General features: G+C 32.4%; 1 protein-coding gene across 1 annotated transcript in view; it reads left to right on the top strand.

Annotated features, from left to right (window-relative positions):
• LAMA2 (laminin subunit alpha 2) overlaps positions 1–24,987 on the top strand; it is a 784,999-nt gene that overhangs the window by 386,674 nt on the left and 373,338 nt on the right. The window contains exons 11-12 of the mRNA XM_074309868.1: positions 13,538–13,678; positions 22,771–22,944. Of these exons, the coding sequence (XP_074165969.1) occupies positions 13,538–13,678; positions 22,771–22,944 (315 nt within the window). The remainder of the gene's footprint in view (positions 1–13,537; positions 13,679–22,770; positions 22,945–24,987) is intronic.

Raw genomic sequence — 24,987 nt, 5'->3', positions numbered from 1 at the left:
CATAAATAATGAAGCCATATCAATACTAAACATATATGCACCAAGTGGTATAGCATCTAACTTTCTAAAGGAAAAGTTAAGAGAACTGCAAGAAGAAATAGACAGTAAAACTATAATAGTGGGAGATCTCAACCTTGCACTCTCAGATTTAGACAAATCAAACCACAAAACAAACAAGAAAGAAATTAAAAAAAGTAAATAGAACATTAGAAAAACTAGGTATGATAGACCTTTGGAGAAAACTGAATGGCAATAGGAAGGAATATACTTTCTTCTCAGCAGTTCATGGATCCTATACAAAAATTGACCATATATTAGGACATAAAGATCTCAAAATTAAATGTAGGAAGGCAGAAATAATAAATGCCTTCTTCTCAGATCACAATGCAATAAAAGCTACATTCAGTAAAAAGTTAGGGGTAAATAGACCAAAAATTAATTGGAAACTGAATAATCACATCTTAAAGAATGACTGGGTGAAAGAGCAAATTATAGAAACAATTAACAATTTCACCCAAGATAATGACAATGATGAGACATCATATCAAAATCTTTGGGATGCAGCTAAAGCAGTAATAAGGAGAAATTTTATATCTTTAGAGGCTTATTTGAAGAAAATTGAGAAAGAGAAGATTAACGAATTGGGCTTACAACTTAAAAGGCTAGAAAAAGACCAAATTATAAACCCCCAACCAAAAATTAAACTCGAAATACAAAAATTAAAAGGAGAAATCAATAAAATTGAAAGTAAAAAAACTATTGAATTAATAAATAAAACCAAGAGTTGGTTTTATGAAAAAGCCAATAAAATAGATAAACCTTTGGTAAATTTGATCAAAAAAAAGAAAGAGGAAAATCAAATTGATAGTCTTACAAATGAAAAGGAGGATCTTTCCACCAATGAAGAGGAAATTAGAGAAATAATAAGGAGTTACTTTGCCCAACTTTATGCCAATAAATTTGATAACTTAAGTGAAATGGATGACTTCCTCCAAAAATATAGGCTCCCTAGATTAACAGAGGAGGAGATAAATTGCCTAAATAGTCCCATTTCAGAAAAAGAAATAGAAGAAGCTATTAATCAACTCCCCAGGAAAAAATCCCCAGGGCCAGATGGATTCACATGTGAATTCTACCAAACATTTAAAGAACAATTAGCCCCAATGTTATATAAATTATTTGAAAAAATAGGGGATGAAGGAGTCCTACCAAACTCCTTTTATGACACAGACATGGTACTGATACCTAAACCAGGTAGATCGAAAACTGAGAAAGAAAATTATAGACCAATCTCCTTAATGAATATTGATGCTAAAATCTTAAATAAGATATTAGCAAAAAGACTTCAGAAAATCATCTCCAGGATAATACACTATGATCAAGTAGGATTTATTCCAGGAATGCAGGGCTTGTTTAATATTAGGAAAATTATTAATATAATTGACCATATTAATAATCAAATTAATAAGAACCATATGATCATCTCAATAGATGCAGAAAAAGCATTTGACAAAATCCAACATCCATTCCTACTAAAAACTCTTGAGAGTATAGGAATAAATGGACTATTCCTTAGAATAATCAGGAGCATATATTTAAGACCTTCAGTAAGCATAATATGCAATAGAAATAAACTGCAACCTTTCCCAGTAAGATCAGGAGTGAAACAAGGTTGCCCACTATCACCATTACTATTCAATATAGTACTAGAAATGCTAGCCTCGGCAATAAGAGCCGAGAAAGAGATTCAAGGAATTAGAGTAGGAAATGAGGAAATTAAACTATCACTTTTTGCAGATGACATGATGGTATACTTAGAGAACCCCAAAGACTCTGCTAAAAAGCTACTAGAAATAATTCAAAATTTCAGCAAAGTGGCAGGATACAAAATAAATCCACATAAATCCTCGGCATTTTTATATGTCACTAACAAAATGCAACAGCAAGAGATACAAAGAGAAATTCCATTCCAAACAAATATTGAGAGTATAAAATATTTGGGAATCCATCTACCAAAGAAAAGTCAGGAATTATATGAGAAAAATTACAAAACACTTGGCACAAAAATAAAATCAGATTTAAATAATCGGAAAGACATTCAGTGCTCTTGGATAGGCCGAGCGAATATAATAAAGATGACAATACTCCCCAAACTAATCTATTTATTTAGTGCTATACCAATCAGACTCCCAAGAAACTATTTCAATGACCTAGAAAAAATAACAACAAAATTCATATGGAAGAATAAAAGGTCGAGAATTGCAAGGGAACTAATGAAAAAAAAGTCAGAGGAAGGTGGTCTAAGTGTACCTGATCTAAAGCTATATTATATAGCAGCAGTCACCAAAACCATTTGGTATTGGCTAAGAAATAGACCGGTAGATCAGTGGAACAGATTAGATACAAAGGACAAAAAAGGGTACATCTATAGCAATCTAATCTTTGACAAACCCAAAGATTCCAACATTAGGGATAAAAATTCATTATTCGGAAAAAACTGTTGGGAAAACTGGAAATTAGTATGGCAGAAATTAGATATGGATCCACACTTAACACCATATACCAAGATAAGATCAAAATGGATCCATGATTTAGGCATAAAGAGGGAGATAATAAATAGATTAGAGGAACAGAGGATAATCTACCTCTCAGACTTGTGGAGGAGGAAGGAATTTATGACCAGAGGAGAACTAGAGATCATTATTGATCACAAAATAGAAGATTTTGATTACATCAAACTAAAAAGTTTCTGTACAAATCATACTAATGCAAACAAGATTAGAAGGGAAGTAACAAATTGGGAAAATATTTTTAAAAACAAAGGTTCTGACAAACGTCTCATTTCCAAAATATATAGAGAACTGACCCTAATTTATAAGAAACCGAACCATTCTCTAATTGATAAATGGTCAAAGGATATGAACAGACAATTTTCAGATGATGAAATTAAAACTATATCCACTCACATGAAAGAGTGTTCCAAATCACTACTGATCAGAGAAATGCAAATTAAGACCACTCTGAGATACCACTACACACCTGTCAGATTGGCTAAGATGACAGGAACAAATAATGATAAATGTTGGAGGGGATGTGGGGAAATTGGGATACTAATACATTGCTGGTGGAGTTGCGAAAGAATCCAGCCATTCTGGAGAGCAATCTGGAATTATGCCCAAAAAGTTATCAAACTGTGCATACCCTTTGACCCAGCAGTGCTACTACTGGGATTATATCCCAAAGAAATACTAAAGAGCGGAAAGAGACATATATGTGCCAAAATGTTTGTGGCAGCTCTTTTTGTAGTAGCTAGAAACTGGAAGATGAATGGATGTCCATCAGTTGGAGAATGGTTGGGTAAATTGTGGTATATGAAGGTTATGGAATATTATTGCTCTGTAAGAAATGACCAGCAGGAGGAATACAGAGAGGCCTGGGGAGACTTAAATCAACTGATGCTGAGTGAAATGAGCAGAACCAGAAGATCACTGTACACTTCAACAACAATACTGTATGAGGATGTATTCTGATGGAAGTGGAAATCTTCAACATAAAGAAGATCCAACTCACTTCCAGTTGATCAATGATGGACAGAGGTAGCTACACCCAGAGAAGAAACACTGGGAAGTGAATGTAAATTGTTAGCACTAATATCTGTCTGCCCAGGTTGCATGTACCTTCGGATTCTAATGTTTATTGTGCAACAAGAAAATGATATTCACACACATGTATTTTACCTAGACTATATTGTAACACATGTAAAATATATGGGATTGCCTGTCATCGGGGGGAGGGAATAGAGGGAGGGGGAGTAATTTGGAAAAATGAATACAAGGGATAATATTATAAAAAATATATATATAATAAAAAAAATTAAAAAAAAAGAATAGATGGAATTCATTTATTTTGTTAAATATCCATCTTCTTCCCTGGAAAACGATGCTCATTTTTGTTGGGTAAGTTATTCTTGGCTGCATACCAAGTTCCTTAGCCTTTTGAAATATCATATTCCAGGCCCTTCGTTCTTTTAATGTGGATGCTGCTAGATCCTGGGTTATCCTTATTGTGGCTTCTTCATATCTGAATTGCTTTTTTCTAGCAGCTTCCAATATTTTTTCCTTTGTCTGATAGTTCTTGAACTTGGCCACTATCTTTAAATGAGTGGAATGACTTCTCCAGACTCTCTTGCCAAGCTTCCCTTTCTTTTTCCCATTTCTCTTCTATCTCTCTTGTGAGAGCCTTTTTGATTTCCTCTATGAGAGTCTTATGTATTGAGGAGCAGATCCTTTCAAGGATGTCTTCTGTTGGTGATTATTTGTGGGTTTCTTTTCCAGTCAAGCATTAACTCCGAGGCTTGTCATGAAGTAAGTCCTGAGAGAAAACATGGAGCTCAAGAAGCTGTCTGCCTCCACGCCACCATCTTGGCCGAAAGTCCAAATGACTTATATTCTTATAAATTTGATACAGTTCTTTATATATTTTAGAAATGAGTCCTTTATCAGAAATACTGGCTATAAATTTTTTTCCTCAATTTTGTACTTTACTTTTAATCTTGTTTCTGTTGGCTTTGTTTGTGCAAAAATGTTTTAGGACATTTTCCTTTTCATTATGAGCTCTTTGGGATATAAATAATGTAGAGATACTGCTGGATCAAAAGATATGCAAGTTTTATAATCTTTTGGGCATAGTTCTAAATTGCTCTCCAGAATGATTGGATCAATTTACAACTCCAGCAACAATGTATTAGTGTTTCAGTTTTACTATACCCCTTCCAACTTTCATCATCATCTTTTCCTGTCATCTTAGCCAATGTGAGAGGTGTGCAATGATATCTCAGAGTTGTCTTAATTTGCACTTTTTTAGTCAGTAGTGATTTAGAACATTTTTTCATATGACTATATATAACTTTAAGTTCATCATCTGAAAATTGTTTGTATTCTTTGACCATTTATCAATTGGGAAATGGCTTATATTTTTATAAATTTGAATCAGTTCTCTATATATTTTAGAAATAGGTCTTTTATCAGAAACACTGGATATAAAAATGTTTCACAGCTTTTTCCTTCCTTTCTAATATCAGCTACATTGTTTTTTTCAAACAATATAGTATTTTCTATAAAGAATATGACAATAAAATTTAGCATAATATCTGATATGTAATAAATGTTTTTTTTTATAAATTCTCATTTATTCATTGTTATCTTGATTCCATCCTGTCCAGTATTTTGCTAAGTCATAATTCATTGAAAGAGGTGGCAAAAAAATTGATTACGCTTTCTCTCATCTTCCATGTCACCCTCTCTACTGTCTCCTTTTTCAATCTGCCTACAAATGTGCTTGTTTTCTTTATATCCCAAAAATTCTCTTGGGGCAACTAGGTGGCACATGGATAGAGCACCAGCCTTGAATTCAGGAGGACCCGAATTCAAATGTGGCCTCAGACACTTAACACTTCCTAGCTGTGTGATCCTGGGGTCACTTAAACCCAGCCTCAGGAAAAAAAAAATTCTCTTTTTGGACTTCAAAATTCCATAAGTCATGATCCCATTTCCTTCTTCTCTTTCATTTATCAAAATTCTGGAAAGAGTAGTAGAAGATAATTTTAACCTCCACTTCTTCACTACTCATTCATAAGTCAGGTTCTTGAAATCCAGCTTTCAAACTACCGCTCACATTTCCAAAGGACCAATATTCTTTCAATTGATATATCCAGTGACTTTATTTCATCTTTTTATCTTTTTCAATCTACTCAAAGAAAGTCTTTCTCCCATTTTAGTCCTTTCTCCACTAAGCTGCCAAAGTAATTCTGAGATATGAGCTTGGAACTTCCCCTTACCTAGTTAACTATAGTGACTCCATATTGCATCTAGAAAAAATTAGAGGGATTTCTCTGTTTAGCTTTTAAACTCCTTCACTCCTTGGCTCCAATCTGTTTTTCTGACTCCATGACACATTATTACCTTTGCCAGACTCTAATCCAGCCAAACTGGCCTTCATTTACACTGTAAGGCAGAAGACTAACATCCTCTGATGAATAAGAATTTGCTCACCTTCCATTTACTTTTTATCCTCACTCCATATTATTATAGTGCCCTGCACCATAGGAAGTCAAAAAGAACTAACTGAATGACAGATCAACCTCTTGGGTGATCTTTGTGATTCAATAGAAAGATGCAAGGAATGAAAAGGCAAGTAGAAAATCAATAATCAACTACAAGTACACATCAAAGAAGGCATGACTGAAAAATTCCTGGAACAATTACAGCAGGAAAGAACTTGGAAATCACTGGAGCTACCCTGGTAGCTTTATCAATATAAGCCCCAGTTGGGCAACAATTATAGTTAAACATGTACCTCAGAAACATTTTCTAATTTACAGGAGGGCAATTTCATAATAAAGAAAACAGAGAAACTATTGTGTCTGTTTATTTCCTCTAGAGATCAACTACTCTATGATGAAAATAACATGGGGAAAAGAAACTTGGTATCAAGTTATATGGTTACTTGATTTCAAGAAACTAGCAAAAACAGAATTCTGAGTAACATCTCTCATTTATCTTTGTAAGAAGAGTATTTAAGGATAGAATGATATATTAAAGATAAAATAACAATAATTGGCAAGCTTTTTTATTTCATGGAACATCTGAAAGCCTATCTATGAATGTATAATTTTACATATTTATAATATTTATTATTATTATTTATATTTTTGTATAGAGTAAAATAAATGTGGACCCTAGTTAGATACAATGGTTAAATTCTGTAAACTAATCACCCACAAAATGAAGCAAAGTGGATACGATTTTTTTTTTAATTCCATTTATATGTGGCATTTCAGTTTAACTCAGCAGCCCCATTTTATAGAGTAGGTAGCCAAGGATAACTAGTCCATAGTTTTACTTCTAGCAAGTATTAGGACCAGAAGAAGGTTCCAAATTATCAAATCACACAAAAAACTAAAATGTATATTATCATACAATTATATTATCCTAGGCTTTAGAACTGGAAGGTTGCTTAGATATTTGGAGAGAAGGGAACCAAGACCCTCATTTTAAAGAGGAAACTATTTCCCAAAGTCTCATAGGTAATGAGTTGCAGAGTTAGAATTCAAACTAAGGGTTTCTGACTATCATTCAAGTGCTTTTTACCTGAGGGGGGATTAATTTCTGTTCATCTAACAAATTTAATGATCATCTCAGGGAATAGAAATAACACTGGGGAATTGTGTGTATAAATAATGGACATATATTATTAATTAATATGTTTGTTTATATAGACAGATATACCTATAAATACATATATACATATATATTACATATACATTTTTGTGTATATATAAAATACACATATAAAGAAATACACATTTTTGGTCTGGTTCTCTGATTTTGTTGGATTTTATTGGTTTAAGTATGTCCTGTTAAGGAAATTCTTTCTTTAAATGAAGATTTGATACTTTTGATCATAGAAAAAAAAAATTTTTGGATACTAAGTATTCCAGCAGCAGAGAAAGATGCGTGCATGTGTGTTCCTCTGTGTGTGCATGCATGTGTGCATGTGTGTATGTATGTTAGACCTGTGATTTCATCAGTTTATGGATCTCCTAGATGAGGAAACTTCTGCCACTACATGTTGGTACATCTTGGTAACTTACCTTCTTGTAGAGTTACCTTCAGTACATTAAATGATTAAATGATTTGCCTAGATCCTCTTCTATCTCTCTTAATAGTCACTAATCCTCTCCCTTTCCCTCCCTCTTTTTTCCCTCACTTTAATCCTCCTTATTTTCCTCTCTATCTCCCTCCCCCATCTCTCTCATGCTCATTCTTGTGCTGGCTCTCACTTGCTCACTCTTGTGCTCTCATATATACATACATCCATCTATACAATCACCTATTATGTATTTGTATATGTGTGTATAGAGACAGAAGTATAATATGAAGAAATATTAATCCTCAGAATGGAAAGCTTAAATATTTTTATCATAACCATTTTTAACAACGTTCATTATGAAAAAAATTACCCAGATCATAATTGGAAAGGCTTTCTAATGGGTTCTAAACAAAGATTAATGATAGAAATTAGCTTATTGAATTGAGAGAAGATGCCCTGTAGAAATATTTGGAGGAGAAAAAAGAAGTTAAATTAGATCCAATTTTGTTGAACATCCTTATTGGTAAAGTGTATTTGTCATATAAATTTCTAAGGCTTTTGAACTTTATTAAGTTGAATTCTTTCAATCTGAAAAGTGGGAAATTTAGAAAGCAAATAAAAATAGCATTCATATTGGTCAGGGAAGACTAATATCATCATCATCATTAAATATTTAGGACTACTTATATTGGAGGAGAGCAATAAAAGCTGAGGGATTTAGCATGATAGTACAAGCTGAAGTCTTTCAGAGAACTTGAAATAAAAGCAAAGAAAGAAAGAAAACAAATAGAAAGTTTATACTGTTTGAAAGTTTTACGTACTTTTAATAATAAACAATATTCAAAGATCCCAACTTTTGGGATAAGAATTCATTATTTGACAAAAACTGCTGGAAAAACTGGAAATTAGTATGGCAGAAATTAGGCATGGACCCACACTTAACACCACATACCAAGATAAGATCAAAATAGGGCCATGATTTAGGAATAAAGAATGAGACCATAAATAAATTAGAGGAACATAGGATAGTTTACTTTTTGGACTTGTGGAGGAGGAAGGAATTTGTGACCAAAGAAAAACTAGAGATCATTATTGATCACAAAATAGAAAATTTTTATTACATTAAAATTTTTTTTCCCCTGAGGCTTGAGTTAACTGACTTGCCCAGGGTCACACAGCTAGGAAGTGTTAAGTGTCTGAGATTAGATTTGAACTTGGGTCCTCCTGAATTCAGGGCTGGTGCTCTATCCACTGCGCCACCTAGCTTCCCCTACATTACAAATTAAAAAGCTTTTGTACAAACAAAACTAATGCAAACAATATTAGAAGGGTAGTAACAAACTGGGAAAACATTTTTTACAGTTAAAGGTTCTGATAAAGGCCTCATTTCCAAAATATATAGAGAATTGTCTCTAATTTATAAGAAATCAAAGCATTCTCCAATTCACAAATGTTCAAAGGATATGAACAGACAATTTTCAGATGATAAAATTGAAACTATTTCCACTCATATGCAAGAGTGTTCTAAATCACTATGATCAGAAAAATGCAAATTAAGACAACTCTGAAATACCACTACACACCTGTCAGATTGGCTAAGATGACAGGAACAAATAATGATGAATTTTGGAGGGGATGTGGGAAAACTGGGACACTGTTACATTGTTGGTGGAGTTGTGAACAAATCCAACCATTCTGGAGAGCAATCTGGAATTATGCCCCAAAAGTTATCCAGCAATGAACCAGCAGTGCTACTACTGGGCTTATATTCCAAAGAGATACTAAAGAAGGGAAAGGGCTTGTGCCAAATTTGTCGCAGCCCTTTTTGTTGTGGCTAGAAACTAGAAAATGAATGGATGCCCATAAATTTGAGAATGATTGGGTAAATTGTGGTATATGAATGTTATCGAATATTATTGTTCTGTAAGAAATGACCAGCAGAATGAATACAGAGAGGCTTGGAGAGATTTACATGAACTGATGCTTAGTGAAATGAGCAGAACCAGGGGATCATTATACACTTCAACAACAATACTAAATGAGGATTTATTCTGATGGAAGTGGATATCTTCGACAAAGAGAAGATTTAATTCAGTTCCAGTTGATCAATGATGGACAAAATAAGCTACACCCAGAGAAGGAACACTGGCTGGCATTTTTGTTTTTCTTCCCAGGTTATTTTTACCTTCTGAATCCAATTCTTCCTGTGCAACAAGAAATTCGGTTCTGCATACATATATTGTATCTAGGATATACTATAACATAGCTAACATGTATAAGACTGCCTGCCATCTACGGGAAGGGGTAGAGGAAAGGAAGGGAAAAATTGGAACAGAAGTGAGTGCAAAGGATAATGGTATAAAAATTTACCCATGCATATGTACTGTCAAAAAAAAGCTATAATTATAAAATTTTAAAAATATATATTAAAAATTAAAAATTAAAAAATAAAAATTAAAAAATAATAAACAATATTTAGAGATTCTCAAGTTTTCAAAAATACTTAGGGAAGTGAATGGCAATTAAAATTTCTTAATAGTATTTTATTTTTAAAAATACTTTAAAGATAGTTTTCAATATTCATTTTTGTAAAATCATATATTTCCAATTGTTTCTCCTTCCCTCCCTCCCCAAAACCACAAGTAATCTGATATATTATACATACATACTTTTAAATATATTTCCATATTTGTCATGTTGCATAAGAAAAATCAGACCAAAGGGGAATAACACAAAAAAGAAAAAGCAAAAGAGAAAAAAGGTGGAAATTGTGTGTTTTGATCTACATTCAGATTTTATAGTTCTCTTTCTAGATGCAGATGGCATTTTCCAAGTGAATGACATTTTAATGACCTCTCTTAGCTGCCTTATTATCTAGAGTTCCAGGGCCATTTTTTTCATTTCCATTTCCTCTTCATTATCATGACATAGGTGCCTATTGGTAGATATCCCAGTCCACAATATAGACCTTGAGGAGGACAGAAATGTTTGGTAATCAAAAAAACTTTGGTATTCACCACCATCTTAGACAAGAAAGCAAAAATACAGGGAATGAGAAAGTTAGCAGAGATTTTTAAACAAATCTTCAATATATTACATGAATTGGCCATGTTTAACAAAGCACATTTATACTATTTTAAATGGCTCATCCATAAAGAATATTACATGTTCTTGTCAAAGTGGTTCATATAATTCTGGCAATATTAATATCAAACTATTCTATAAACAGATCTGTGTCAACTAAAGGTTTGAATTAGACTACTCTAGATAAATGAATGGAAGAGAAATTTCCAAAAAACATTATTTAGGAGCCTCTAAGAATCGTTAGTAACTCAAATGACAAAGGAACTCACTCTACTAATCTATGGTCGTTTTTTTTTTTTTTTTTTTTTTTTTTTATTCTCTTGACCTTATAAACTTAGAAGTGAGGGTACTAGGAGATTTCTAAAATGACAATTTAGAATATTTTCAACCAATCAACAAAACCTCTATTAAGCATCTTCTCTGTTCTAGATACCATGCTGGGCATAAAGTTATAAATAAAAGATGACTATAAGAAGTAAATGTTATATATAAATAAAAAAAAAAATCTTACTCAATTAAAAAAAAAAAAACATATCCATTGGAATAAGGTGGATTCCAAAAATTTAGACCAAGGAATTAACAAAATTACTTTATAAATTTATATGTGTTCTTTGTAATATATCTCAGGATATAATAAAAAATATTATAGAAAGGACATAAGTATATTTTTCCCGATTGTATCAAATGCTAATTGCCCTAAATGATAGAAATGATTTATAAATTTTGCAGGAAACATAAACTTGACTAAAGTTGTTGTTAAGGTTCGACATGATATTATTAGTACCAGGAATAAAAGGAGTACTGTTAATTGTAGAGTTGTAATTTTTCTGATATCTAGAGCAATAAGAGGATGAAGAAAAGACAAATTTAAATGGCATAAAAAGAAATTGTAATTGTTTATCTCAGTCTGAGTTTCAGGAAAGGGGTATTAAAAGCTTTCAAATGAGGAAGAATGAAAAGGAGATTAGACCAAGCTCTTGGGAACATAGGGTACTGAACATCCACCTGGTGTTGACAAAAGGAGAGACTAAATTACCTAATAGATATGTTCCATCTCTACTTCCTGTATACTCTTAGGACAAGTGCTCACCTTCAGTGCACAGGGAAATTATTTTTTAGTGTAGGTTTGAATTCATCATAATATGCTTTACTGAATTGTGTTATGTCAAAGGAACTAAAAATTATTCATAGCAATTAACATATTTGAATAAAATTTCATATTCTGTATAGATCCTAGGTTACTGGAAAGTTAATCATTGAAAATAGTACTAGGAATTTTTTTTTCATTTTTGGGCAATTCAGTTTGAGCTGATTTCAATGAGTTTTTTTTTCACTATTGATGATTGGAAGAATTAGGTGTAGAAATTCAGTCTGAAAATTATAGAACAATAATAAGATTCCAAATAGATATCTTGAATGATGTATTTTTTGCCTTTATTAATGTTCATTTTGCCAATTTCAATTTTCTCTAATTTGATTTCTTATCTGGGTTTTTGTCCTCTTTCTTTTTTCTAAACATAAGTTTTTTCCCATTCCATTCTTTTGTAGCTCTTCATGAATGAGTAGTTTTGAATACCTATTCTGTACATAGTAGTATGCTAAGCCAGACAATAAGAGCATTTGGAAGTTTCCCCAATGCCTATAAAATAGTGCTTATTTTCATGTAGATATATCAGAGCTTACTATTTCCTCCTAGTCCTATGAAGAAACTGAGATCTAAAAGTTTATATTCTCAATAGATAGTCTCTTTGAATCCAAACCCCCTTCTTACAGCACATCATGTTGGCTCCTATTTTATTACCGGGTCCAGGACTAATGACACTATCTAGACAATGTTTTGGAGAATACCTATTTACTGAAAACCACTCTTCCTTTAAGCTACTACATTAATCAATTGAGATAATGTATGCAAAGTGGTTTGCAAACCACAAAGCACTCATAAATGTCAAGTATTTTTGTCATAATAAAGATTTGTTGCTTTATTGACTATCATCACAACTATAATTATTATTAAATAATAAATTTCATCAATGTACGAGATAAATTTGTGGAAGATTGATTAACAATGAGCAAAGAAAATTTCTTCTCTAATTTAATCTGAATACAAACCTACCATTACAGCTTTCCTTATATGCATTGCAATTATTAATTCCTGCTTTTCCCCTCTTTAAAAAAAATTTGCTTTTATTGTGTGTGAATTTAAATACTTAGTTTTATTTAATTTTATTCATTTAATAATTTAGGACATCTTTATTTCATCTATGTGTATATATGTGTTCGTATGTGTGAGAGAAAGAGAGAGAGGGAGGGAGGAAGGAAGAGAGAGGGAGAGAGAGATCACTTAGGGGATAGATCTGGGTTTATGTAGTGTTCTTTATTCAGTGTTTCCTAGCCCAATAGCAATTAGAAACTTAATGAAGGTTGTTTGATGATTAATTGTGTGTCTATCAGGCCACTAATGTAGTATTAATTGCCTTAAGAGTTTGCTAAATGTTTCACTCCATATTTTGAGGACATGAGAGACCCAAATTAGGATTTTCTACAGTAGATGGAAGTCCAAAATGTAACAAGCCATTTCAGTATTCCAATTGTTTTCTCCTATAATACTTGAAAGGAGATGGTGTGAAATACTTTTCTATATACATGGTTGGAGAGATCAAAATGTGATGAATATATTGCAGATAGAATAGGTTAAAATGGACAGTAAATGTATTTCTCCTTTTAAATAGACACATGAAAGACATAATTTTGGAGTATGATTTTTTTCTGGAATAACCTTGCTAACACATACCTATGTTTACAGGAAAATGTCGAAGGCAAAGACTGCAGTCACTGCAAAGTGGGCTTCTTCAATTTACAGGAAAATAATCACAAGGGCTGTGAGGAATGCTTCTGCTCAGGAGTGTCAGATAGATGTCAAAGCTCCCGCTGGACCTATAGCAGTGTAAGTAGCAGCTTCTCCATTCTGCCACAGCAATAAACTATTGTTCTTTTATAAAAATCTGCAAGCAATTTTCTCTACATGTATTTTCTTCTGGAAGAAGAAATTGGATTTTCTTTCAAATGGTAGTTGATGCTATTTGTGAATCTTTGATTGGAACCTTTTGAGTCTATTTCACAAACAATGTGACAAATATCCTAGCACATGGTTCTAGAGAGAATGGAATCTCTTGGAGCAAGTTGGCATGAAGCCCTCAGGGAGTGATGAGATTGATGTCAGCCAAAAACATTAGTGGAATTGAAGTCTGTTCGACCCAAAGGCAACATAGTTCAATTGAGAGAGCATTAGCTAGCTATATAGAACATTCTGTTCTCTAATTCACCCCTAATTTCAGTACTCTAGGCAAGAAAACTTTCTTTACATAATATTTGCTAATAATTCCTTCTGAATTAAAATATGAATGTGTATTTGATCTTTAGCTTAGGGTATGTTACATTAAATTTGAAAGGCAGACAGATTTCAGAATATTCAATTGTTCTCTAAGCTGTTTAGCCATTGAAAGAAAAGTAATGAGATTCTCTTGTACTAACATACATATGTCTTTTAACATACTAAGGTATTATAAATTATGATGCAGTCCCAGGATTCCCTTCCCACAGGGTTCTTCTGAGAACCCATCTCATGTTTGAGGAATATTTTGTGTGAATTTATACCTAAAAACGTAACTCACAAAGCTTCAACAATGTTTCTTTACCAAATCAACTAGGTGATTTGAACATTAATTTAAGTAAAAAAAATTAATGAAACAAATAATAAAATGACAAGGAAATTTTACTTTTTAAATACAGAAGTGTACTTTCCCAAAATTTTCCAAAATGAGGGACACTCATATTTTCCAGGCATTGTACCAAAGAGAACTTGCCACTCTCACTGCTCCTGGCTACTTCTCCTATAGACTTGTTGACCTTTCTGGCTGGTCAGATAATCTCTTTTGGCTATAGGCTACAGGATTAATGCTTCTCTGCATTTCTCTCATGTGCTGGTCCTCCACAGCTAGGCAACTATGCATTGTTTCTCTGTTTCTCTCTGCTACCACCTACTGGCATTCTATTCTATTAGGGAAAACCATGTGGTTTTCTCTAAAGAAAAAGTTTTCTGTAACTGGGGCATAACTTGAGGAGCTTTAGTTCTTTTCATGATTTAGACCTCAGAACAACAGCTTCTTCACCAGAGAAAAGGAACCCTCAAATATAGGTTATATCTGTCTTTTGAGCTTCTTTGATTATGTCTAAGCAACGACTCTCTGAGGTCAGTTTACTATTTGATTTAGACTGAAAAAAAATCTCTTTCAATCCTTATTTTATTTTTACTCCTGTGATGCCAAGTATAGTCTAATCAGATCACCTTAGTATCAGAACTAAAAGGGATTGGCAATAGTTTTTACTGTCAATAACAAAGTAGCTGGCTTCCTTACAATTACAGAAGAAAAGTGGTGATAGTTCTTAAGTTTCTAGCATATAATTAACATTGGAAAGAGAAAAATTTAGATGTCAGCTCTGAAGAACATCTAGGTTTTGTACCTAATTTTCTAACCTTTACAATAGGAACTATATACATGATTTTATATATCTATCAAAGTAGGAGGTAGTATAGGCAACACAGAATAGTAACTAGAAGGCTGAACTCAAGAAGATCTGAGTACCCCAAACAATAGCTTAGTGATCCCAGAAAAATCACTTAATTTCTCTGACTCTCATTTTCCTCATTTGTAAATGGGGGATGATAACACTCATTTTACAGGTAATGTCTTTTGACGATAGTAGTCTCTAATGCTTAGAGGATAAAATGAGTTAATATGTATAAAATATTTTGCAAGCTTCAAGATGCTATTTGTATACTAATTTGTACTAATTATTGTAATTGTAGTAGTTTTAATTGTAGTAGCAGTAGTAGTAGTAATAGCATCAGAAGCAGCAACAGTAGTAATAGAAGTATGGTAATAATATTAGTTGTAGAAGTAGTAGTAGTAGCAGCAATGACAGCAGCAACAGTAGTAGTAGTATGGTGATAGTACTAGTTGTAGAAGTAGTAGCAGTAGTAGCAGTAGTAACAATAGCACCAGTAGTAGTAGTAGTAGTAGTAGTAGTAGCAGCAGCAGCAGCAATAGCAGTAGTCATCATCAGAAAACAAACCACATCTAATGGCATTCTTACTCTAATCTAAAGATGGAATAACACTGTCATCACTAATATGGACACTTATAAAAATCATATTTTACCAGGTTCTCTTATCCCATCTATTTCTTATCAATGTTCTTCCAAAAATCCTTTATAGAGGGTGTACCTATTACACCAGAGACCTTCCTCTAGTTCCTTTAATATATTGGGAGCACAAAAATAACATTCAGACTATTTGTTATTGGTCGTTCTTGTTAAATGTCTCACCTCATTTTTGGTCATCTGCATTTTTGAAAATGTCTTTGTATTATTTCTCAATAGAGATAATTTTAGAAAGTTTCTAATAATGGACTATTTTAATAAGTACTCTATTTATTATAAGAATATATTTATAGCCTACTTATACCCACTCTTTGTCTTTATATTACCTTTTGGATAACTTTAAATTTTAACTTTTTTTAAGATTATGATGTTCCATAATGTAAACTGATATAATCCATCATCATAAATATAACAATAGCATTGTTGATAATGATAATACCAATAATAGCCATGATACCAATGGTATCTGATGCATGCCATGCTTTATGCTAAGCATTTTTTCCCTTTTTTTAAAATTAATTTTTATAATTATAACATTTTATTTGGCAGTACATATGCATAGGTATTTTTTTTTACAACAGTATTCCTTGTACTCCATTCTGTTCCGAGTTTTTCCCCTCCTTCCTTCCACCCCCTCCCCTGGATGGCAGGCATTCCCATACATATTAAATATCTTATAGTATATCTTAAGTACAATATATATGTACAGAACCGAATTTTGTTGTTGTTGTTGTTGTTACAAAGGAAGGATTGTATTCATAAGGTAAAAATAATCTGGGAAGAGAAACAAAACAAAACAAAACAAAACAAAACAAAACAAAAAAACAATGCTCACAGTTTAGACTCATTTCCCAGTGTTCCTTTTCTGGATGTAGCTGATTCTGTCCATCATTGATCAATTGGAATTGGATTAGCTCTTCTCTATGTTAAAGATATCCACTTCCATCAGAATACATCCTCATACAGTATCATTGTTTAAGTGTATAATATTCCCCTAGTTATGTTCATTTCACTCAGCATCAGTTGATGTAAGTCTCTCCAAGCCTCTCTGTATTCCTCCTGTTGGTCATTTCTTATAGAACAATAATGTTCCATAACATTCATATACCACAATTTACCCAACCATTCTCCAATTGATGGACATTCATTCATTTTCCAGCTTCTAGCCACTATGAAAAGGCCTGCCACAAACATTTTGGCACATACAGGTCCCTTTCCCTTCTTTAGTATTTCCTTGGGATATAAGCCCAGTAGTAGTATGGTTGGGTCAAAGGGTATGCACATTTTGATAAAGTTTTGGGCATAATTCCAGATTGCTCTCCAGAATGGTTGAATTCTTTCACAACTCCACCAACAATGCATAAGTGTCCCAGTTTTCCCACAGCCCCTCCAACATTAATCGTTATTTGTTCCTGTCATCTTAGCCAATCTGACAGGTGTGTAATGATATCTCAGAGTTGTCTTAATTTGCATTTCTCTGATCAATAGTGATTTAGAACACTCTTTCATATGAGTGGAAATAGTTTTAATTTCATCATCTGCAAATTGTCTGTTCCTATCCTTTGACCATTTATCAAATGGAGAATGGCTTGATTTCTTATAAATTAAAGTCAATTCTTTGTATATTTTGGAGATGAGGCCTTTATCAGAACCTTGAACTGTAAAAATGTTTTCCCAATTTGTTACTTCCCTTCTAATCTTGTTTGCATTAGTTTTGTGCAGAAACTTTTTAATTTGGTATAATCAAAATGTTCTATTTTGTGATCAATAATGGTCTCTAGGTCTCCCTTGGACACAAACTCCTTCCTCCTCCACAAGTCCGAGAGATAAACCATCCCTTGTTCTTCCAATTTATTTATGATTTCATTCTTGGACCCATTTTGATCTAATCTTAGTATGTGGTGTTAAATGTGGGTCCATGCCTAGTTTCTGCCATACTAATTTCCACTTTTCCTAGCAGTTTTTGTCAAATAATGAATTCTTATCCCAAAATTTGGGATCTTTGGGTTTGTCAAACACTAGATTGCTATTTTTATTCACTATCTTGCCCTGTGAACCTAATCTATGCCACTGATCAACTAGTCTATTTCTTAGCCAATACCAAATGGTTTTGGTGACTGTTGCTTTATAATACAGTTCTAGATCAGGTACAGCTAGACCACCTTCACTTATTTTTTTTTTTCATTACTTACCTTGAAATTCTCGACCTTTTGCTCTTCCATATGAATTCTGTTGTTATTTTTTCTAGGTCATTAAAATTGTTTCTTGGGAGTCTGATTGGTATAGCACTAAATAAATAGATTAGTTTAGGGAGTATTGTCATCTTAATTATATTCGCTGGGCCTATCCAAGAGCACTGAATGTCTTTCCAATTATTACATCTGACTTTATTTTTGTGGCAAGTATTTTGTAATTTTGCTCATATAATTCCTGACTCTCCTTTGGTAGATATATTCCCAAATATTTTATACTATCGACCATTATTTTGAATGGAATTTCTCTTTGTATCTCTTGCTGTTGGATTGTGTTAGTAATGTATAAAAATGCTGAGGATTTATATGGATTTATTTTGTATCCTGCAAAAATTCTGAATTATTTCTAATAGCTTTTTAGCAGAGTCTTTGGGGTTCTCTAAGTATAACATCATGTCATCTGTGAAAAGTGATAATTTGATTTCCTCATTTCCTACTCTAATTCCTTGAATCTCTTTCTTGGCTCTTATTGCCGAGGCTAGAGTTTCTAGTACTATATTGAATAGTAATGGTGATAGTGGGCAACCTTGTTTCACTCCTGATCTTACAGGGAAAGGTTCTAGTTTATCACCATTACATATAATGTTTACTGAAGGTTTTAAATATATGCTCCTTATTATTTTAAGGAATAGTCCATTTATTCCTATACTCTCAAGCGTTTTTAGTAGGAATGGATGTTGGATTTTATCAAATGCTTTTTCTGCATCTATTGAGATGATCATATGGTTTTTATTAATTTGACTATTAATATGGTCAATTATACTAATAGTTTTCCTAATATTAAACCAGCCCTGCATTCCTGGTATAAATCCCACTTGGTCATAGTGTATTATCCTGGGGATGATTTTCTGAAGTCTATTTGCTAATATCTTATTTAAGATTTTAGCATCAATATTCATTAAGGAAATTGGTCTATAGTTTTCTTTCTCAGTTTTCAATCTACCTGGTTTAGGTATCAGTACCATGTCTGTATCATAGAAGGAATTTGGTAGGACTCCTTCAATCCCTATTTTTTCAAATAGTTTACATAGCATTGGAGTTAGTTGTTCTTTAAATGTTTGGTAGAATTCACCTGTAAATCCATCTGGTCCTGGGGACTTTTTCTTAGGAAGTTGGTTAATAGCTTGGTCTATTTCTTTTTCTGAGATGGGACTATTTAGACTACTTACTTCTTCCTCTGTTAATCTGGGCAAGCTATATTTTTGAAGGTATTCTTCCATTTCATTTAAGTTATGAAATTTATTGGCATAAAGTTGAGCAAAGTAGCTCCTAGCTATTATTCTAGTTTCCTCTTCATTCGTGGTGAGTTCACCCTTTTCATTTTCAAGACTAACAATTTGCTTTTTCTCTTTCCTTTTTTTAATCAGGTTTACTAAGGGTTTGTCTATTTGCTGGTTTTTTCATAGAACCAACTCTTAGTTTTATTAATTAATTCAATAGTTTTTTTTTTTTTACTTTCAATTTTATTAATCTCACCTTTTACTTTTTGAATTTCAAGTTTTGTGTTTGTCTGGGGGTTTTTAATTTGTTCCTTTTCAAGCAATTTTAGTTGTAAGCCCAATTGGTTGGCCCTCTCTTTCTCTATTTTATGCAAGTAGGCCTGTAGAGGTATAAAACTTCCCATTATTATTGCTTTGGCTGTATCCCACACATTTTTGTATGATGTCTCATTATTGTCATTTTCTTGGGTGAAGTTATTAATTATGTCTATGATTTGTTGTTTTACCCAATCATTCTTTAGTATAAGATTATTTAGTTTCCAATTATTTTTTGGTCTATTTTCCCCTGGCTTTTTATTAAATATAATTTTGATTTCATTGTGGTCTGAAAAGGATGCATTTACTATTTCTGCCTTACTACATTTGATTTTGAGGTTTTTATGCCCTAGTATATGATCAATTTTTGTATAGGTTTATGCTAAGCATTTTATAAATATCTCACTGCAGTATAACATTTTCAAAAACATTTTTGCTTACTTTATTTCATTTGGTCCTAAAAGCAATCTTGTAAAGTACCACAATATCAGTAGTAAAAACCAAAATTCTACTTGGATTACTGAAATAATCCAGGGATTATTTCAGGATTGTATTTATATTCCCTGGATATAACATATACTGCTCATTTAAGGAATGGTAATTGATTGGATTTTTTTAAGAATATTTTCATTCCAATTCACAGATGCAGAAATTCTGAATCAAAGAGGCAATTATATGGTACAGTGGATAGAGTGCTGGACCTGGAGTTAGAAATACCTGAGTTCAAATGTCAGTTCTGATACTTCATAAATCTATAATTTTGGACAAATCTCTTTGCTTCAGTTTCTTTATTTATAAAATTGAGATAAAAATAACACTTTCTTCCCAAGGTTGTTGTGAGAATCAAATGACCTGTCATTTGTAAAACACTTTGCAAAACTTCAAGTCCTATAAAATTGCTAGTTATTATTATTGTTGTTGTTAACGGTCATGTTAAAAGTGGGAGCAGATTTGAAATTACGCCTTTATATTTATGTGATTTTAATATAATTCACTTATTTTTTTTTTTTGTAAAATGAGGGGATTGTATTGGTTCTAAATTCTGACTATGTGACATTTCCTGGGGTGCTGAGAGTTTAAGTGATTTTTCTAAAATCATACAACCAGTATATGTCAAAACCAGAATTTGCACACCAGCCTTCGTGATCATGAAGTTAACTTTTTATATCCTACACCAAAGCTGCTTCATATAATTGCTATCTATATTAATAACAATATGATAATTGGATGATGATAAGAGCAGTTATGTCTTGGTTACTTAATTATTTGCCCTCTCTAAGAAAAGTTTATAATTTTTGGATGCCTTGATATTTCTCCATTTTAAATCTATTCCTGATGGGAAATTTTTCCATTTACAAATTCATGTTTAAACAAATTACCTTGTTTCTTAGATAATTATTTTTTTTTCCTGAGAAGAAACTGTCTTTGATTACTTATACTGTTTCATTTTCTGATCCTTTAACCTCTTTTGCAGCATGGAACTCTGAGATCTCCATCATAATCATTTTTTCTGTGGGTTTATAGCCTTCACTTTTCATTATAAAATAGCACATGACTGACTCTATTTCACTGAGTTCATAAATGCTGACTTTAATGTGCTTCAGAGAGGCCACAGCTCACCACCCAAAAATGAATCATCTCATTTACAGTTTGACACCATCACTTCCAGAACACTCTAATCAACACTCACTCTCTATGCTGGCTAGTTGCTTCTCACCTCTCATCTCCTACACTTTTGCTGTGCTGCTGATCCAATATCAGAAGATGTAATTATGATGACCTGTTACCCCAGAAGTTTCCTGCTCTTTCTTTCATGAACCAAAGAGCCTCTACATCGTTTTCCCACTTCTACAATCGAAATTAAAGTAGCTTTTCCCTAAAAGCTATAAAAATATTGCTGAAGAAAGGGAGAATATTAGATTTAGATTCCAATTATTTAACTTTGATAAACTTACATTGTAACTATGGGTGAAACATAAAATCATGCTGATATTAATTAGCTTAATTGATTTTTGATTGATTTATTAATTATTAATTAATTAACATTAATAAATGGAATCAGAATTTAAGTTACAAAGTTGCTTACAAAGTTTTGCTTTATCCTTTGCCCAAGAAGAGGGAAATTTAGCAGACCTTGCTATCAGATAGGCAGTAAGTGAGGCAATAAAATATTGATAATGCGTATGTTAGAAATGTGTCTTAAAAGATCTATGTGGAAGTTTAGACAAGTGGGAGTTAGGTTACAGTTATGAAACAAGGCATAGATGAATCTCTTAGGGTAAAGAAAAATTATTAAGATATTGTAGTGGAATAGCAGGTACACCTACAAGGAATGAATCCAAATAAACTCAGAAATGACAAAGAAGTGTTGAGGCAAGAATGAGGGTGAGGTTATAAGCACTATCAGTATCTCTCACAGGAAAATCAGTTTTTCCCATAAATATATCCCATCACCTTGTATGCTTAGAAAAAAAAGTGATCTGTTGTCATGATTTAGAAGAAAGACAGTCTTGTTCTGTTAAGATAATATTTCTATCCTTGAATTAAGTTGGGGGAAGCACTGTTTCTCTTATAGAAATGTATTGCTGTTGTAGTTAAGATGAATCTACCTTCCCTACCTCTTATACCTTTCTCATCCAAGATAATATTCCAGGCCATAGCTATATGAGCTAGACCACAAGTTTGGGGATCCAAGAACAGAGCACTAACTGGGACCCCTGTCATCCCTTGATTTAGGAATAAAATTAGAAAGGATTATCCTAAAGTGCTTAGATCCCTACAGATAAACATGTCTTCAAGTTAGAATTTTTCTTTAAGATTATGAAATTTATTTTCAAATAAGTAAGCTTTACTTTTTTGTTAATTTTCACTTTCCCAAAAATGTCTTTATGAATTCTTATTTCAAAGGTCAATTTGATGTCATTCACTCCATCCCTCTCATTTTCCCAAAGAGGAAAATGAAGGTAAGATAGGCTAATTTAAGTCTACTACATTATCTAATTTAATGTTATTTGTACATTTCTTTTAAGATAAGTGATATGGATGGTTGGTATCTTACTGATGTGGCTGGTCTCCTGAGGATCACACCTCATCAAGACAGCTCTGGTCAATCCCAGCAACTCAGCATCAATACCTTGGATGCAAAAAGAGAACTACCACAAATCTATTACTGGAGTGCACCTGAACCATATTTAGACAACAGAGTAAGTTTCTTTTGGGGGTTTTTTTGGTGGAGTTTTTTTGTATATTTGATTGTTCTTAATAGTTGTGTTCTTATAGTTCTTAAAGAAATTATATGTATGATTTATGTGATATATTAAATTTTATAGAAATTAATTATTGTATGAATAAATATTCTATGTACAAATTTTCTTGAAGAAATATTTTAAAAATTATATATTTGTACATTTTTTAAGATAGCATCTATGACCTACATGTATGGAAAAAGAAATGATCCAGTTATGGAGGAAGAATGAGGGATAGCACTTAGACACCATAAATGATATGTTGGAATTCATGAAATACTTAAAGACTGAGAGGAAGATTACTAATATATCGAGTAGATTCTATATTGAGGATCTATGGACAGACATTTTAAAAAAATTATACTAGATAAAAGACATGGATGAATTGCTTCCAACCTTAACTATAAGGGAAAGTACAAAAGGGAAAGTACTCACAAATTCATCAAAGGGTTTAATTATGATTTTTTGAATGAGATTGATTTGGAAATAGAGGCACTTATATAGAGAACTAAGAAAGAGATACAAGTAAGATAAGTTGACTTTGGAGTGCCTGCCATAATGGCCTACATAAAATTGACCATCAGATATATTGAGTAAATAAATGACAGCTTAGAGTAATTGTGACATATATCTGTGAAATTCAGTTTATCCAGAATGGGCCCAGCTCTTCAAGACACATGTATACTAAGCCTGAACTGGCCTATAGACCAGGCATTTCCTCTATCATCTGCTTTCAAGCCAACTGTTTGATGTGACCGAGTTAAGTTTCCTTAGTCCCTGCCTTCAATGCTTATTAGACAACTCAGAAAAAAAAAATGTTTTCAAGTTTCAGTCCACCCCCTAGTGCCTTGGTTCAGAGATTAGAGAGAAGTCTCTTATTAGTGTCACTTTACATCTTTATCTAAAATTCCATGTTTGAGCACTGGACAACTTTGGATCTTGGATTAGAATATGTAGCCTATTGATTGTCCAGACTACTAACCTGTGTTGGGGTTGGGAGTAGTGAGGTGCTATTCCCTCACACCCATTCCTTGTTGGATTATGTCTTCTTCCCATTGCCATCATAACAGTATTTCTTTCTAATTTCTTCTTTCAGAAAGAAACTGATCAAAACATAGTCATACTTTGATGTGGGGTACTCAGTTATTTACTTCACAATTTCAGTTTTTCTGGGAAAATAAATAAATCTATTTGTTCTACTTTTTACAAATCTTAAGTAGAGTTATCTTCTGGTGAACCATCTTATCAGAATATTTTATTTTTTTTATCTTATTTAATATTTTATTTCTCCAATTACATAGAAAAACAACTTTAACAGTCTTGTTTTTTTTTTTTAGTTTTTTTTTCAGAATTTTAGATCCAAATTCTTCCCCTTCCTCCCTTATCCCTCTTATTGAGAAGGCTGTTTATTTTAACATTTGACTAAAGTAAGAAAAAAAAAAAAAAAAGAAAAAATCCAAAGAACAACAATAAAAACCTTTTGCCTAGGCTTTAGGAAGGAATAGAATTAAATGCATATATACTATATTTGATATATTAAACCCACTCATATGTATGTTTAAAAAAATACAGATCCATGACAGATTTGGAGACTCAAGCTATTTCTAGACTGTAGTAATGCCATACATAGGGCCTTTGTATTTAGGTACTTGTGTTTATTTGTTTGCTTTTCCAAGAATTTGGTTTCAGCTATAGAAATCTTTTATTTATATACGTGTGTGTGTGTATGTGTGTTTATGTGTGTATAAAGCAATTTGGTTTCAGCTATGGAATTATTTTATTTATATACATATATGTGTATATAATGATATATGTATGTTTGTGCATATATATATATATATACATATATATCACAGCTAGTAAGTTTCTTTTTTTGTTTTTGTTTTTGTTTTTTTGTTTTTTGTTTTAATTTTTTATTATATATATATTTTTATAATATTATCCCTTGTATTCATTTTTCCAAATTAACCCCCCCTCCCTCTATTCCCTCCCACCAATGAC

The sequence above is a fragment of the Sminthopsis crassicaudata genome, chromosome 4 (assembly GCF_048593235.1).
Source record: "Sminthopsis crassicaudata isolate SCR6 chromosome 4, ASM4859323v1, whole genome shotgun sequence".
In the NCBI taxonomy this organism is placed as follows: Eukaryota; Metazoa; Chordata; class Mammalia; order Dasyuromorphia; family Dasyuridae; genus Sminthopsis; species Sminthopsis crassicaudata.
Note: the sequence above shows the minus strand (reverse complement) of the source record. Positions and strands in the feature narration are given on the sequence as shown.